At 48.4% G+C, this 18,178-nt stretch overlaps 2 protein-coding genes across 2 annotated transcripts; one reads left to right on the top strand and one right to left on the bottom strand.

The window, feature by feature from the left end:
- Positions 1-4,566: 4,566 nt before the first annotated feature.
- AKAW2_30311A (uncharacterized protein) lies at positions 4,567-4,812 on the top strand (the record flags this gene model as incomplete). The annotated part of the gene is made up of 1 exon (XM_041686811.1): positions 4,567-4,812. One exon carries the CDS (start codon positions 4,567-4,569, stop codon positions 4,810-4,812), a length of 246 nt encoding a protein of 81 aa, XP_041540758.1.
- Positions 4,813-5,986: 1,174 nt separating this feature from the next.
- AKAW2_30310S (homeobox domain-containing protein) lies at positions 5,987-6,763 on the bottom strand (the record flags this gene model as incomplete). Its single annotated transcript, XM_041686810.1, has 2 exons — positions 5,987-6,154; positions 6,215-6,763. The coding sequence occupies 2 exons, from the start codon at positions 6,761-6,763 to the stop codon at positions 5,987-5,989; spliced, it is 717 nt and encodes a 238-aa protein (XP_041540757.1).
- Positions 6,764-18,178: the final 11,415 nt, after the last annotated feature.

The following is an 18,178-nucleotide window of genomic DNA, read 5'->3' as shown; positions in this document are numbered from 1 at the left end:
CTCTTGAAAGTAACCCCAGACGGAGGCCTGCATATGTCCGGGGCCACTAACATTTATAGGATAGCAGTCTCTGCTCGTCAGTCGCCCTATCAACTGCTGATACCTTCCCGGGTGGCACCGAGCATTCTCGGGTACCGGTAGCGCTATTGGACCCTGGCAATTGTTTCCACAGTGTCAACCGGATATGCATACCCGTTAGGAGTGAAGTGGCGCCAATCTAATATCCGGCAGAAGAACTATAGTCGGTCAGAGACTATCCTATTTTCGTGGCCAGTCTAAGTGAGCTATAGTGGCGCTTACGATCTTACCCGGTACCTGATGCCCGCAAGCGATAGGGACACAGGTATACCGCCGTAGTGTTATGATAAGCTTAGATTTCGCGATTCGTGTGTGTTCGGACCGAGTCCTTTACTTTGCACGTGCCTATGCCATAGCTATCTAGCGCAGAATTCGTCAGCAGCATCGCATGTGATACAGATACTTCTTTATACACCACGGTTTCGTTTGGATCAGGGTGTATGATTACCTATCGACATTTTGAACAGACAAAATTCATACCTGGTAGTCAAACTTAGCCCCTTTTGATATGAATAATATCTAAGAGAGGTACCTGTCTCCTCCATAGCACCACTGATATCCCATACTATTTGCCACCATAATCAACATAGAACCAACAAAGACCAGTCTATCACTGAAATACTTATAGTTTGAGCCCCACAAACAAAAGACTTCATCTACTAATATATTCACTGACACCAAAGTTCTTCAATACTACCATCACTATTATCTCCTCATCACTTCAACGTGACCATCTAAATCTCCTTCAAACTACTAAAGATCCACCACTTTAACAACATTCATAATCCACACCAAACCGAAAAACCCATACCTCTAATACATCGAAAAGCTTACGCTATCAATCAATAAATCCGTCAAGCCAAATTCTCCATGAACCCCCCAAACGGGGCTAGTAAATAGTACCTAATTATCTCTCAAGACACCTCTAAAGTGCTGCGTACAGATAACACTCTCAGCCCATCATATCAAGCTATTACATGGCATCAAAATCCAGATAACTCCTCGTAATAAATGACGTTTCCAATTTCTCACATCCTTTCTCACCTCTTTTTATCGACCAAGTCACCTCTTCATATCTGTAATAGGGTGAGCAAAATTATATCATTTACACCTATGCACATTACTGATCAGGCCACAAACCCTCTATATTTGATACTACTGTCACTGTGATGTGATCACTTATGCGAAACTAAGAACCTTTAATAATATCAACTCCCTCAGTTATTGTAAACTGGTTCAAATATATCCAACTACTATCCCTACCCGGTTGAAATATTCAAGAACTAAGGCAAGCAGAATACGAATATGAGCCTAACTAATTGTCCTCTCACACCCTAGCTAGCTAACTCAGGAACATGGACTCTGCCATGAAGAATAGTACGTACGTATATATTTTTATATTCCATTCAAACTAGGCGATAGTATTAATTGGTCCATATCAGGTTGATTGATAAGATAACACAGCGTCCATCTGAATGAACCCAACCTGACTTCGAGTACACAGCCGAAAGCGGGATAAGTCGATGAAATGGATGGATGGATCCCTCAACCATCCCTACATAACAACTCTCATGGAATTTCACATGAAACCGAACCACCACTATCTCAGTAGTCCATTCCATTCTCTTTCTCCAAGTTTTCTCTCCCAACATCTTCTTCTACGTTACACAACATAAAAGTAAGAAGAGAGAACCGTTGATCAGAACCTCATCAACTACTACGGAGTACTACTACCATCATGCCCATCCATCCATCCATCCATCCCTTTGCATACCCCACACAAACATACAAAGGGCCAGAACTACTGTATCTAGCTAACCAAAATAGCTACCTTAGCTAGCTAACTTTGCCAACAATAAAATTTTCTGCCCAAAAAAGCAAGATCTCCACCAAAAAAGGCAGAACTACATACCCTATAAGATGAAGATAACCCAGGAAACAAATCAAGGGAGAGAAGAGAGGAACAAACATCCACTAAACCCAATTCCATAACCTAGTGTCTGTCCAGGGTTGTAGAGTTGGTTTTGCGAAGTTGGCAAGGGTAAAACCCATTACCTCGTGTCTCAGTCGGATAAATGATCCAGCCAATGTGTGTCACCTTGACGGTGGCCAATCAATTCTCATCACACAACATGAGCTATAACACGTAGGTCGTTGCCTGTTTGGGAATGGAGATGAGGGGAGGGGGGTGGGCGGTCCCAAGATTATTTACAATGGTATAGGCGCCAGCGCACGCATGCAAATGGGGAGAAATCAGCGATGCAGTAGTAGTAGTAGTAGTAGTAGTAGTAGTAGTAGCAGCAGCAGCAGCAGAAACCCTTGTATGATATCAGGAGGCAGGGAGTTAGTACTAGGAAATGAGGAGTAAACGCACAGGCCGCTGAATGAACCATGGTATCCATGCATTCCATAGCATGCGCCCGTAGGGCTAGGGTTGGACAAGAATGAGAAAGGAGAAGCCAAATTTCTAATTCGAGAAAGGAAAAGGGGGCCAGCAAGATGCAATATGAATCTGTTGTCATACGTAGTAAGTTTGAAAAGGAGCTCCTCCACCATATCACATACAGATAGACAGGCAGATAAGTAATGGCAGACCTGCAGATCTAGCTTGCAGTTCGCCTCAGACATGTCGACATATGTGTGCATATATGTCGGTTTGGTATGGGGTATACGTACGCACATTGAGTGCACATACAACACACACAGACACACGACACTCCACCCCCACACCAGACCAGAGTCTGGGCAAAGACTCCAGCCAACGGATTGATCGCCTTGTATCAGTATGTCAAATCCCGAGTCCCCGGATTGCATTTGGGTACGAACACAAGCCACCGTGACTGACGTACATGCAAGTGGGTAGTGGCTAGCTCCCAGGATGTGAACTTGCATGACGGCCAACTAAACACGCCAGAGAGGGGGGGAAATGAGTTTGGTCCTCATCGGTGGTCACTTCCGCCCGATAAATGATCTCTCGGATTTCCGCAGCAGGTAAAAACTTACCATGAAGGGAGGGGAAAGGCCTGTCAGACCGTCAGGCAATGCAATCTAGGTGCCTAAATGCTTAGTTTTTTCTGAGATGTCATTCGTCAAGGGACGACAATCCCGACTGTGCAGCTGAGAGGACCGAGCGTTGCACACTCGCCTTCCAGTCGGACTGGATCGGGCAGAGCTCCATGGGTAGTATAACATGTCGCAGCTCTGGGAAGGGCTATGGCCCTGGATTGGTTGAGAGGAATCAGGGATGGCGCGTGCATTAGTCCATATCCACCTACATTTCGTACATAGTCCCATGTACCCGGTACAGACGATAGGCTCCGGAAATGCTCCTTTAGGCGCTGACGCCAGGCCTGTGGCTGGTGTACGTGTGTGGCGAGGCGATTCTGTAGGCATCGCGGTTCTTGCACGCAGTGGGGGTCTCCCAACCGGTTAATGCAGTTATAAAGCCGCGAGGAGTTCCTTACTGACTCACACCTTGCAGCGTGGAGATAATATCCCACGGCCAGGGGGTGGGAAAAGTGATCCGCGGCATCCTGGCGGGGATGCTCGGTGATTTAAATCGTACAGCAGTCACAGAGCCAACAATATTCAGCAAAGGGCACTAAATTATTGACCTTCAATGTCGATCCTCTCTCTCCTCATCCTAGGGAAAGGGAGATCTGCCGCACCAGAGTGGGGTGCAGCTGGGTGGTTTCCAGGTTTTCGCTGCATCGATGGGTGAATACTTCGCGACGGACTTGCAATCGGTCGGTCGCATGTACAGATACAGGAAGAACCTTCAAGTCCAGGGCGAGGAATGATGATAGGCCGGCTGACCTGCCGACCTGTCTTCATCTTCTGATCGGGGATCAGGGCTAGGACGGGTGTCATGCAATACCTCTTCGTATTTCTTCATGCCCATCTGCATCCCCTCGACCGTTGAGCTGTCGTGTCAAAGCAGGCCCTGACTCGAGCTGTGTTCCTGTCAAGGCACATCCTGTGTAGCATCCTCCCCCCTCCTCCAGTAGAATGCCGCCCATTCTTGATCCGAGCGACAGCCCCTCGCTTTGAAAGGTGACATCCGGAGTACCTGGGATCCCCATGCGCGGCAGCCAGATTCACCGCCATGTGATAGATCGGATAGATCCTGGTTTCTAAATCGTTTCCTCTCCTCTCCCTCACCTCCTCCCCCGTGCTTCGTGCAGCTGGGGTCAAGCCCTGTGCCACAGTCGACAAGCCTGATCTGCTTCTCCAATGGTCTCGGAGGCATGTTCCGCCCGTCCGCCTGTCTCTGGCTTGCAGGGATTTCCGTGCCGGTGACCGTTGGGAAAGAAAGAAGAGGGGCCCAAGAAGACCAGCCTCGAGTGTCTCCATGCAACAGTAACGCTGCGTGTGTGCGTGTGGCTCATGAGACCTGGTGGACGGACAATGGGTCGGCCCCCTCCCTTTCAGTACGATTTGATACGGAGTCCAAGGGTTGACCTACGTACGCCCGCACAGACGTCCAAGATGACCTCCTCGGGTGATCCAGGATCCCAAGGCCGCCTTACCGCAAGAGCTGGCCGAATAGCAAAAAGCGCTCGCGCCCGTCTGGGAGTCCGAACGCTTGACAAGCAGCAGCGCCCATCCAACGACGTCGAACGGCCTCCCTGCAACAACTGGGCTTGGACTATCCACGAGGCGCACTTCTCGGTAACTGACACTTGGCGATCTAGCCGTCCCGACTGGCCGGAACCAAAATTTAGGCCTTTGTAGTTCTTCTCATGACGTGTGACAGCACGCCTCCCGCCTGTCCTTTCCGGCGCTCACCGCAAGGCTAGAGGCTATGAGTGGCCTTTCAGGGTGGGCCGATTCCAATGTTGCATGCGTCTCACAATGGTCTTCAACCCATGGATCTTCCGGATCAGAAATGCGAGAGCGGTTCCATGGTTTTCTTACCGCCCACCAGGGGACTATCTGAGAATGAGTTGGCTCCTCCATTCCTCGAACGATCTCCTCATGCGGTGGTGGGCCTAACAAAACCTGCACCAATGGATTTCCGTCAAGCCACAGTGCAGCCCTGGGTAAGGGTTTGTGACGAATGCCAGAAATGCACGGTACCGCCCGGATGTGAGATGAGGGAACCTTAACCAGCCCAACCATGGTGTGTCTTATAAGGAGGGCCGGGAAATGTATGAAAAGGGTAAATGAAGAAGAGTAAAAAAAGGAAAGTGCGAGTCAATGCGGACTTTCCAAAATGGAGCCTATATGGGTAATAACCAATGTTCTCAATTTTTGTCTAATTCCAAAACCTGAGATGACCTCCCAAACATTGTAAACAGAAAATAACAAGGAAAGACAGTCTAACTTGACATGGTCACATCATCCGTACTTATACTGTACAAAAAGTCATGCATATGCTTGATCCTCATCTCCAAGTGAAACCCATCACAACCGTTTTGCAAGTGTAAGCGCGCCAAAAGAACAAAAGGAAACACGTTGATCTAGTATAGAAAGACAGAACATAGGAAATTAAGATAGCCGATAAAATGACCAAAAACACCTAGAGATGCAATATCGCAATAGGCAGCCATGATGCGGGAGGCAAGGGCGCACAGGTGAGGAACCGCACATCTCAGTAACTGCCATTCCCAATTGCTCCCAGCCACATAAACCCTGTAATGTTGAAGCCATGCACGATAATTATAAAGTCGATTAGATAAACGGTAGAGGGTATCAAGAGCGGTTGTCCATCTCACTCGGCTCGTCGTAGAATTCCTTGATGATCAAAAAGAAAGATTAAAGATGGGTGTTGTGGCGAACTCTCGTGTCTAATTGTTCTTGTATCCCAAAGCCCCATAACTCATAAAATGTTGGATGTATCTTGCGGAAGTGGCATCAAGAACGATGCCCGGCCCAACGGGGGTGCCTAATCGTGCTCGAAGGCAATTTATGATTTGACAATTTGGTGAGGAGACGGCATTGATTCCGGGGACGTCTGGTCCATGTCACTGAAGGGAGATTGTCTTTGAGAGTCAATGTCGTTTCCGCCGTTTCGCATTTGGTTCCGGAGAGCAGGAAGTTGGCGCCGTCTAGCATTGATGAACCAATTGCTGATCTGTAGATAATTCCTGATTAGCATGTGCTGACTTGGTAGACTGGGTGATGTCCTACTGACCTGGCTGATAGTGAGTCCGGTGCGGGTCATGAACATCTGTTTGTCCTCTTCACTGGGATACGGATGGTCAAGATGCTCATGGAACCATGCACGCAGAATGTCTGTGACAGGCTTGGGCAGGTTGCCCCGTCTCCGCTTGTTCTTGGGGTCAATCGAATCCCCGAGGATACCGAAATTTGATTGTTGAGCATGAGAGAGGGATTGCGGAGACGGTTGTTCGGAATCACTCTGGTAACCCATTGCGGGATAGGCATAGCCGGTCTGATTGGGCATGACTGGGAAAGAATCCACGCTCCTCCGATCACCCGGTACTGTGCCTGGAATGTTGGTTGGGGGATATGCGTGGGGGCCAACCGGGCCCGCCCTGAATTCCTGCGCTGCGAAGTCCGGTCGAGAAAGGGCCCTTGGTTCTGGATAAGCAGCGCCCGATGTATTCAAACCCCGTTCAGGGAGCGACTGAAGGTCCCGAATGGATGGTAGAATAGGACTGGGGCCACGAGAAGCGTAGCGAGGAGAGCCTGTAATGGGGTCGGTCGGGTGACCAGCCATCCGGCTTTGGGGTTCACTGGACCGGGCGGCATAATCGAATGGCAATTTCGGGGGCGATCCATAGGGACGATCAGAGAAAGGACGGGGATTGGACGTCAATTCGTGAGCTGCTGATGTAGGCCGCTCGCGCGCGTGCTGGCGGGAAGTGAAATATGAGGTCGATTCGATCTCATCATGGAGATGAGGCGGGAGTAGCTATCAAAGAGTGCATTAGTCTGGCTGATCCTCTTACGGCGAAACCACCGGTCGGTTTGCCAGGCGCAGTGTTGGCTCACCTCTCGAAATGACGGAAGAGCAGGAGTATGATCCGCTGGAAGTCCACTTGCGTAGGAAATGGCCATTTTTCCAGAATCCTCACCCAGTTCACGGTACTGGGACATAGACAAACACTGCCAAAGGGAAGGAAAAGGATTCCGAGGTAACTATTCCACTATGATAGGTAGAACAGAAGTCCAGAGCAGGGAGGCTTGATTGCACAAGTATAGCCGGCCTGCGGCTTCCGCACGGAACAAAAGGCAGGTTGGTAGGGGTAGAAAAGAAATAATTATGACCCCACACGTCAAACCACTTGGGTTGCGAAGAGTAATAGGATTGATGAGGATTGGTGGTGGAATTAAATGGCGGGGAGGAGAGGGGGGAAGAATGAGGTAGATATCAAGAGAAGGAGAAGCGAAAGAAGGACGGAGAGGGGTGGAAGAGTTAACTAAGTGAGTCGACTGAGGACACAGAGCGTAGATAATGAATCTGAACGACGATAGTTGGAGGAGAGGAACATGGGCGACAGATAATAGTAATATAGTTACCAGCGCCTGAGTTTAAAAGTACCTTGACATCGCCGCACACGATGACGATGGAGACAGCTGAACCAAGGTTATGCAAGGTAAGGAGTGAGGCAGCTCAACAATTGGATCTGGGCTGGGTGGACACCAGATCTCTCTTTCAAGGTTGTCGGGGTTCAGTCCTTTTCTTTTCTTTTTTCTTTTCTTTTTCTTTTTTTTTTTTTTTCCCTTTTTCTTTTTCCTTTTTTCTTTTCCTTTTCTTTTTTTCTTTTTTATTTTACTATTTTATTTTTTCTAACCCTTTTTTCTTTTTTCGGTCGCCCCTCAATCCTTTTTTTTTTCTTTTCTTCTCTCTCTTTTTTCTTTCCTCCTTCGATTTTTATTTTCCATTTTCAATTTTTAATTAAATTTTCTTCTCATGTCAGTTTTTCCTTTTTTGCCTTTTTTTTGTGGTGATAATTTTTCGCTTTTTAATTTACTTCCCTAATCTTCTTTTCTTTTCCTTTCTCACTTTTCTCCCTCCACTAACTTACTACTAGGTACACTAACTAACCCTTTCCCTTTCCCGGGAGACAAATAACACTGCTGGATCATCACCATGCACGTCCAACTCCGAGATAGATCCTTTCCTGCAAGACAAGCTGTACATTTAGTGATGCCATTCGCGGTTAGAAGAAGAAGACGAAGAAGAAGAATGAGTTTAGAAGGGGAGATGTTAATAAACAGAAAACAAAAATAACAACTGTATACACAATACTACTTGCTATCCCTACCTTGAAACCTCCCCGTAAGAAAAATAACCAGATTAAAAAAAGAAAAAGAAACGTCGAGTCAGACAAGCCGACAGGCACAAGATCTGGCTTTCTCTCTCTCTCTCTGAAACTACGCACGCGCACAGTAAACTGGCAGTTGCCGTCCGTCAGCTGTCCCATACTAACGCCATCCATGGTTTACTTACTACAGTAAGTCAAAACCTAGCCTAGTTAGTAGGGCCCATGGGTAAATGACAAGAACAGGGGGGGCGGGGACGGGGGGGAAAAAGATGGGTGAGGGGAGAGGGGGGAGAAGAGGGGGGCCAAAGTAGACCCAGCTAAAAGAAAACCGACGATCATGGGTGGGAGTGGATACAGTAGCCACAAACTACAGACGACCGTCATTTGCTCCGGCGGTATTCAGAAGGGCATGCACAAGGGGAGAGAGACGGGGGGGAAAGACTGAAGAAGATGGGGGATTATTTTTTCCTAGCAGACTAGAGGGAGAAAGAGAGGAATGAGAAATTGTGCAGGAAATGGTTTTTATTTTCACTCAATCAGAAAATTGTTGAGAAAAGGGTAAAAATGTGATTCGTTGACGTTTTTTGGTTTTATTGTTATTAGTATTGTGGTTGTTGTTATTATGATTGTTTTGAATAATGCCATTCTTGTATTTTGCTTTATGTCGGACCTTTCCTTTCTTTTCTTTTCCTGGTCACCCCATCCTTCTCGTCGCCTTGAATCGATAATGATAAACAATAATAATGTTCGCTCTTAAGGTTGTCTTGACAGATGGTGCCAAGGGCTCGGGATCTGGAGTGATTACCCGTCTCGGGCGCAGGGAGGCTGCGTCGAACAGCTAGTAGAGAGGGGGTGAAGGAGGGAAAAAGACTGGAGCAAGAAAGAAAAGAAAGTTATAAAAATAATACATAGTAAAAATAAAAAAGATGCGATTATCTCAGTGGCGTTACAAAGGTGTGGACAGTTCACTGAACATCCTAGTCTGTCTGTTGACTGGATACTAAATACCCCTACTCAGTTGGGTAATTTCGTCTGCCATCGCCATCAGGAAATCCTATCTGAGCGTATTCCGTGTGTTAGTCTAGTAGTAACCCATGCAAGTGCGATGCATGCATGTACTAGATATCCTTGACTGTCCAGCAATTAACTAGATAGGGTACGTAGGCAGAGATACCTGGATGGCGATAGTAGTATCCAGGGCTAAATCCCGAAACGTCCATGAGGTGCGAGGAAGTTGTTGTTGTTGCTGCTGCTCGCTTCAGGGATTATACGAAGTAGTAAGTAAGTAGTATACAGTAGTCACAGTTTTTTTTCTCATCATCAAACTGCCAACCTGTCTCATCAATTATCGGTGGCGCTTATGTTTTATCTACCATGCACCAACGATCATACCCCATCCCCATAAACTACCCCCAAATCTCCATTCCTTTCCGAGACTCCTTCCTATTTTTGCTTTTTGGGCAGTTCATCGCAATTAAATCCCCTGTTCTGAATGACTCGGGATCCCTCCCCCCCGCGGGCGCCTTAATCAGGAGCCAACTTAGCCTCAGAATAGCACTAACATATGTCGGGGGTTGTGTGGGAAAGGAAGGGGGAGGGGAGTCCGAGATGGTTGGCGGCATCATCGGCTAGACTAGGCTGGCTCACGCCAGGACAAAACGAAGCTGAAACTGGGAAGGAACTCCTTCCGGGGCCCCCCTCTCCCTCTGTCCCCTCTTTTCTTCCTCCTTGCCCTTCAACACGGAGAGTGTGTGATTGAGTGATGAGTGTGTGTCTGCCCGCCTCACACGCCCCATCCATGTTCGTAACTGGTAAAATTCCAGAAACGAGCTAAGTCGGTTAGACTGTTTGTCAAACCCGGGTTCCCCTTCTTTTCTTTTTTTAGGGTGGTTTTTTTCACCCGGTGAAACACAACACGGGATTTCGATTACCTGGTAATCTGTAGATTGATGGTCTTTAAATGGGAACCGCGGTTTTCGGATGGTTGATCGCCCCGTAGATAGATAAATAAAGTATAGCTAAAAAACTAAAAACTAAACGATAATAATCACGAAATCCTTGCGGTGAGTGAATGATCGTGCTACTAGTATAGAGTCAATAAAGTATGGCAGCAATTCGTAATATTTAATTTTTCTTGAGGTAAGTAAGTACACTACCTACCCAAGAGTAAACTTTACGACTTACGGTGGCGAGAGCAAGCAAGCGAGCAAGAAAGAAAGAAAGAGGGGAAAATAATAATAAATATTAGCTGAATGTTCGGGGTTTGCCCACAGAATTAAAGGTGGTACAGAACGTCTCACTTAATTACTGCTGCTGTCTCTGCTTAATTAAATGCCGTATAAGGTGGGGGTAGTACAAGACCGAGCCAACCGTGCTTGACTCAAAAGACTACGGAAAAAGCTTCCTGCAGGCGTAAGTAATCGTCAGGTAGTAAGTAGTAGGTACTAGTAGGCCGCCGGGCTTTAAGAGCAAGCGCTGCTATTAGTCGCTCATCAGCTACGTTGCACAGGGTGGTAGTAAGGACTGACGCCCGCCTCCTCCTCTCATGTAGGCCACATCCCATCCCATCACTTAACTGGGCCAACCAATTGACACACCAATGCAGTCCGTACTGCACGGAAGGGAAGCTAAGGAGAAGCAAGGAAGCAAATCCTCTCGCTCAGGAACGGTCCGGAGCAGGCATGGCTGCAGGTCTAGCCAAAAACGATCTTAGTGGTCATGCAGGAGAGGGGCCGGGGCTTAGTTTGGGGAGGGAGGGGGTGTGGGAGGAATTCATTTTTCAGCTATGAAATTCCAAGCCAATCACGGGCGGAGAGTCGAGGAAAATGCACACAAGAAAGGAAAAAAGAAGGGGAGAAAAATAAGAATTGGCAGATGGGAATAAATTAAAATTAAATAAAGAAAGAAGGTGGAAATAAGCGAGAATCAAGAAAAGAAAAGAAAAGAGGAAAAAGCAAAATATCTAGCACATGAGATCGCCGGGTTTAGTCTCCACAGTGGTGTTGGTGTCAGAACAGGCGCGTAGGGCCACTTCTGACCAAGCAGAGACTACCAAGTGCATCACAAGTCATAGCTTATCCCCAAACAGTATGCGCCTAGATTTAAGACGGTTAGGATGAAAGTTAATCAAAGCCACTGAATAACACGCTAATAAATACCACTGTACAGCAGGACAAGACAAGGAGCGAGTGTGCCCACGCCATCTCACAAATTTCCTGTTCCCTAACCTGCCTTGCAGAATTGCTACACTACTTACTATAAATTGTGACGGCTATGGCGTTACGCCCGCTGCAAGGTAATTAGGTAGGGCGAAAGTCCGATCGACCGGTTAGATGGTCTCATCTCATCGAGATCGATCATGATAATACGTAGTAGTAGTATCAACAACTCCAGTGGTAGGTGCACTCTCATGACGAGTCTTTGACAAGTCTCGAAGGATTTCCCACAGCGGGGAAATTCAGCTGAATGACAGAAGAGAATCAGAAGCTAAATTCGGTCGGTCATAGGTCGGCAGCAGCAAAGAGAAGAGGAGAAGGCCCTTGATCGGGTTTGACTAGCAGAGGTCCCAACTTCCGGGTCAAGGAAGGGCTGATCGCCGAAAGTGTTCTTCTTTTTCCATGGACCCGACCCCACTTGCTTTTCCAGATGAGCTGCAATCTGTGGTCAGAAGATCCACGTCGGCCTGTCTTCCCAGTTTTTCCATCGCTGTCCGTTTTTAACGGCAGTCAGTTACTAGTAATATTGACCAATTATTTCCACGGTTTTAAGAGACCCATGGTAAGTAACACTACACGATAACCTTGCTCAAATTTATTGACGGAGACTAGAGCCACCTGGCTTGAATGTGGGTGACCTTGTTCATCACCGGTTTAACGCTGCTGCCGATTTTTGGGGAGGAGAGGAGAGCCTCACGTTCAATACCGTCAGTTACAGTTGTCTCTCTCCCTCCAGGGTCACTCGGTCTCCTTCCCCATCGCCCCTCTCTTTCTATAGCGAGCGTGGCTACTACCCTCTCCGCAAGGCCCCCCTCTATCCCTTCGTAGCGGCGTGGTTTGAGTAGGTAACATGACTAACGTCGGTAGCCAATGCCATCTAGACGAGTACGGGCTAGGAGATGATTGGTCACTATTACCCATATATTATGCAAGATCCATTGCCCGTGCATATGACATCTCAGCTTGTCGGTTAGGAGGTGGGTATTGGAGGTTGACATGCCGCGATTAGAGGGGCAAAAATTGCATGTGGCAGATTGAATCAGGATTCATTACAAGGGTTGATGTGATTTTGTCGGCCGCGACCAAGCAAGGTCCATGCAAAAGTTGGGAATGACTCGGTTTGATTAGGATCGGAGAGTCAAATACTGGACCTGGTGCCCTCTGCTAACGAATGATATGCATGACTGTTATTGCGATAAAGTGGGATTAATTAGTTGTAAATTGTCTGGATCCCGAACCACACCCCCTCTCCTCCTCCCCTTTTGGTGTGACGGGCAGCGCCCGCGCACGAGGAGGATGAGGAGTTTGATCCAAAGTTCGGGAGAGCTCTGGGAATCCAGGAAAAAGCCGCCGAAAAGGAAAGGAGAGAAAGTTTAGGATCCAGTTTCAGGGATGACAACCACATGAGAACAAGAGCGATGACAGGGACGAGGTGTGCATCCATGGTACACTGATTAATAGTTCTGACAATGAGAAACCCAGACACATGATGGACTAGTCTTAAGTCTACTGTGGACGGTGAGTGGGCAGTGGGGCCAGTCTGGGCAATGGTTGGATCCCGCCACGGATAGAGAACATGAACATGGCAGAGCTGAAAAATGGAGCGAGTTGACAGTCGGTAGTAGTGACTTTTTAGTCTAGTGTGAACGGGGCGCATTCCTCCATTTGCGTTTAGTGTCAAAATGGGATGGATTGGGCGTGTCCGCCAGTCACGAGCCCATGACGTACTCCACCGGTGGGACGATCGGAAAAGTCGCTCTGGAAAGCGACCCGGCTGATTGGTTCCTCCCCCTGGAACGGGAGAATCACCGCCGCATCCAATGACAAATGACAAATGACAGAGTCACGGGCCAAGCAAAGCGGGAGTGTGCACGATGTGTACTCCGTCCCAGGGATCTGGCATCAACCGAGTCGCAATGGTAATTAGACAAAATATAGTGGTTACCCAGTACGTGTCGGTCCCACGGATTGTTATCGTGGGGACAGATCAGAACCACTCCTATGGGTGGCGCGCTGAACAAGACCAGACGAGATCCGCTTCCCTGTCTCATCCTTATCGTCCGAAAGAGCGAGACCGAGAGTGAGTGAGTGAGCGGGAGATGGAGCGGAGGTGTAGACGCACACACGCCCGGTTTGCACTACTGTGTACCCAATATTAGCGAGCTAACAGAGACCGGTCAGAGTTTGTTGACGCCATCTGTCCGCAAATCTTCACAAAAAGGTCTAATCCCAGAGAAATCTACTAAACTTTCCACTTCATGTCCGTAATGCGGAAGCCCATAAACGGTCTGCTCCTCTTGTCTCTCTTAGCGCCGCTGCTCTGCATCCCAAGACGTTAAGCCCAGGTGTCAGACACTTTGGGGGAAGGATGTCCAAATCAATTACGATCAACGAGCCCAAAGTTGATGCTGATGCCTAAGTTAGTCCAAAGCTTAAGGCAACTTTAACGAAGTTGAGATCGGAGGTTCGGCATCTGCCCGACTATTCAAGCACAAAACCCTAAGTCGGAAACATCGAATCATGACAAGCAAAGTTTGAGCGATGACAGTACTAATCTCCGGGGTGGTATCTGAAAAGAGCATTGTTCATTTTCTCTAGTTGGCTGTCTGCCCCGCGCCAATTGACAGGAGAGTTCGGTACGAACCAGCCAGACGGTCAAAGTTTCGTCTGTGGCTGACCCATAATTAACGACCAACGATGGCGCTGAAGTCTCCAGACCGAGTAAGCCCGTCAGGTCTTCGCGTGTAAACCTAAATGGAGCGATCCTCGTGGCTTGCCAGATCAGGGCTGCATTCGTCGTGGAATGATTTGTCAATGGGAGGGTAGCCTCAATCGCAGGAGGACCCAGTCTGTCCAGTCTCCATACCACGGGCTCCTTCCCAAACAGGAAGAGCTTCTGCCGGCCTTGCTGGGAAATCCTTTAGTAGTATCCAGTATGGAGTATGAAGTATTGACTAGTAAAACGTGCCCGTTGCGGTGTCGCAATAGGATCTGGGTGAACACTAATTTACGATCTGGTCAGTCGTGCAGGACTCACGATTCACTGAGAGAAGGGGGTGGCGACGGAGCGCGGTGTTTAGCGAGAGATCCATGACCTACCTAGTGCATGTCGTGGGTAGTATAGCAGATAGCGGTAAAGGAATGGAACTATTCGGATTGAGCTGGTGCCCTTGAGGGGGCGGCCTTCTGACGGTGAGAGCGAGAGAGTTGAGACTAGGTGAACTATTTTGTGCTCGATAGGGACTAGGGGTGATGGGAGACTTCCCGATTAGGAAAGAAAAGGTGGCTGCGCGCGTACATCAGCCACCGATGACGCAGTCAGCAGCAGGGCAAAAGAGGCTGGTGACTGAGTTTTGCCCAAAAATGACAGGCCCTATTGTTGCCACCGAGAGGGGGGCCCGGCCACCTGCAGCGGAATGCCCGATTCAGTCTAGTGGTTAGCGCTTTTCTGCCTTTTTATCTTCTAACATTTTTAAATTATTTTAATTTCCCTTCCCAAGAAAAAAATTTGTTGTCAGATCCCAGATCGTGCAGGAATGGAGCAAGGGTGTAGATCCCAGCCTGGATCTCGCAGGTCAGACCAATCCAACCCCCGATCATCCGGCCATCACCCGGATGTCTATGTATAGTCTAAGTACATCCAAGATCATCTGAATAGATTTTAAAACGGGAACAAATTAAGAAACATTTCTCGTAAAAGAAAAGAAGAGATCGAAGCAACCGCGGGTCAAGCAGTTTCATGATGATCCTGGGACTCTGCCGCTCTTCGGAAACTCCGACTGCTCAACGACAGTTCTTCTAGAACAAAATTTTTTTAGTTCCCCAGAATGGTGAAACGAAAGTTGCACGAGTCGCAACAGACGATCTAGTGGGAAAGTGTCAAGAACTAGACCAGCAACTATGGATCGCGCACTCAAAGATGGGGATGGCTGACCCAGCGGCTCGGCTGTGACACTGTGGCAGAGCAAGCGTCCTGAGTCAGCCCGAAGGATGGAGGGCAAGAGAAACTGTCCACTTGGAGGCATTATTTGTCATCGCCCATCGCCCCCCCTGTCTGCGGTGTCACCATCCACTGGTTCCTGGTCCTTGGGATCCGCCTGACGGGCCAGCATCGGCATCCATCGCGAACGGACTAAAGGGTCGTGCATCTGACAGGACCAAGATGCTAGTCAGTAGTCGATGAATAGTTACGGAGTAAGTAAAGTAAGATTCTTAGGTCAGTAGTAGTTCGCTTGGAGACAATGGATTGACCTGAATTGACTCCCGTCCCTCGGTATTGTTACCATTGTTTGTCTGCCACATAAACCTAACTTTGTACGTAGTCCCTAATCCCTGTCAATTGATGGTTAATATTATTATTAATATTATTCTATCTGATATTTCATTAGTCACTTGTGATTGTAGTAAGTTAGGGCAAGGTTGGATAATGAGAAGAGACACCCCATTGAACCCAGAATGGACTTTATTATCATTGAAAAAGTACACATCAGTAGTATCACCACCTTACTTTGTGCTGCATCTCAAAATGGCTTGTCCAATTCAGATGCTGGCACCTTCATGCGAGGAGCGAGTCAAAAACGAACAAACTTTCCCTTTGGAACGCGACTGACATCATACCCGGTTCCAGGATGTCTCACCCGCCATCGCCGCCCACGAGATCTTCTCCAAAAACTTCCCTGATGCATTGATTGACGGTGAGAAATCTCCGAGGTTTTCCCCGTTTTGGGGCGCCTCCTTCGCGGGCACCAACTGCCCAGTTCAGAATGGCGCCTTCAATAGCCTGAGGTTCTATTGCATCTATCGCTAGCCCCAAACTTAACCCGAGGCTGTAACCAAACTCCTCCTTGAACTCTACTTACTCCCCCAGCAGAGATGGACCGCCACGGGCTTCCTCTCTCCCCCATCTCCATCTCCTCCCCGCCCCAAAAAAGAACACTGGCCTTCTAGAACATGGCAGGGAAAGGCCGCACCATATTCCTGCTGCGGCAACCAGCGTGTCCGATCACTTAACTGGGTTCTGGCCTCCCACCTCCCAAGCCAATGGGCCCCCCCCTTTCTTCTCGGCCCCATCAGTTCGTCTGGCTGAGCGGAGGATCGACCTATGATAGAGACGGCTGCTGCTGATCAGAAAATCACAGCATGGCATTGTGATCAACCGCGCCAGTCTGCACAGTTCAGACTTGTTTTTCTTCCGGGGTTTAACCTGCCTAAAATAGACATGACGGCCGTTGTTTGAAAGTCAGAATCGCGCTTCTGCTACTGCATTGGTGTGGGGTGTTTTTGTTCCTGTTTATGCGAACTAGCGATCGAAATAACGGAGTGAGTGGTTGGGGGAAAACAAAAAATGCGATTAGGGTGAGTATCTACCCCCGGTTTGCTAGAGCATTATGGAGTAATGGCATCGTTATTCAGCCTCTCTCTCTCCCTTTCCCCTTTCCTCTCCCTCTCTTTCCCTCTCCCTTGTTCTGTGTTCGGGATGGGAAACCAGGGATGAGTGCCAGACATTGTGTGCATTAGTGGGTCGGGAGCCATGGTTCTGGTCCTGTATGTGCCTCGATAGTAACCTTCCAAGTATGTTGTCCCAGAGAAGGTTTCCCTTGAAATTCCGTGCCCGCGTTGGGGGGAAGCCGAAAGGGGATACAGACTTCTCGGGGGCCAAATTCCGGCATCCTCCGATTCAATCTACTGATTGATTGATTAACCCATGCTTGTATAGTCCCTTAATCTGCCACTATATTCCTCACCAACAGATGGACCAATCGACTTTCCAACCTTACTGTTTATGTTTAGACACCAGCTGATTCCCTGCTTGAATCCGTCACCAACGTTTCGCATTCCAGCCCGAAGCGATTTTGAAACAAGGGTCATAACTCTATCTACGCCGTTGAATTCATCCCTCGTTTCCTTGCCCTCTTCCAGTGTGATATGCATTAGATTTGACACTGTCGTGAAACTCAAAACTGCATGTCTCGTCGCGAGACGCACCGGCATGACGTGGGTGCCATGTCGGGATTCTTGCTGCCTGGCGTGCTGTCGCCTGGTGGATGTTCATAGCGCGATGATCCTATCCACAGCACCCTGTCACGGCTCCTGGCTCGTGTCATCTGATGGGTGTGAGTGAAACTTGAAGAGTTGTTTTGATTCACCGGGGCTTCTGATGGGTAGGAAAAAGTAGCCGACGCTGTCTAATTGGCGGGTTGAACATACCAGATCCATATGTCCGGGATAGGTTAAGTCAGTCAGGCCAGACCAGGTCCAGGCTTGTGCCCTGATGGAAAGGTAACACTGAGTGGGCTTATGCTTTGGTTTAGAGTTGCCTTTGCGAGTCATCTGGTGGGGTAATCACCAGGCCTGGTTATACGACATTGGTCGCGAGGTTCCTGTCCTGACAACTCGCCCAATTCGAAGTTATACATCAATACTAGTTCAACTCTGTATACACACCAACCATTGCCCCTTGTCTGTCGCCACTCACACACACACTAACCAACCTGCATATATGTGCCTTCAGGGGTCTTACGCAATCTGAGTGGGGAGCTTCTACCTACCGTTTCATGCGCTGTGCAACCTTTACTACTACCCCTCTATTAAGCCTTGCCATCCTATGCCAGCAGTCATCTGACATTAGCCCCCTGCGTGACAATGCGT

Source organism: Aspergillus luchuensis, chromosome 3 (genome assembly GCF_016861625.1).
Source record: "Aspergillus luchuensis IFO 4308 DNA, chromosome 3, nearly complete sequence".
NCBI classification, from domain to species: domain Eukaryota; kingdom Fungi; phylum Ascomycota; class Eurotiomycetes; order Eurotiales; family Aspergillaceae; genus Aspergillus; species Aspergillus luchuensis.
Note: the sequence above shows the minus strand (reverse complement) of the source record. Positions and strands in the feature narration are given on the sequence as shown.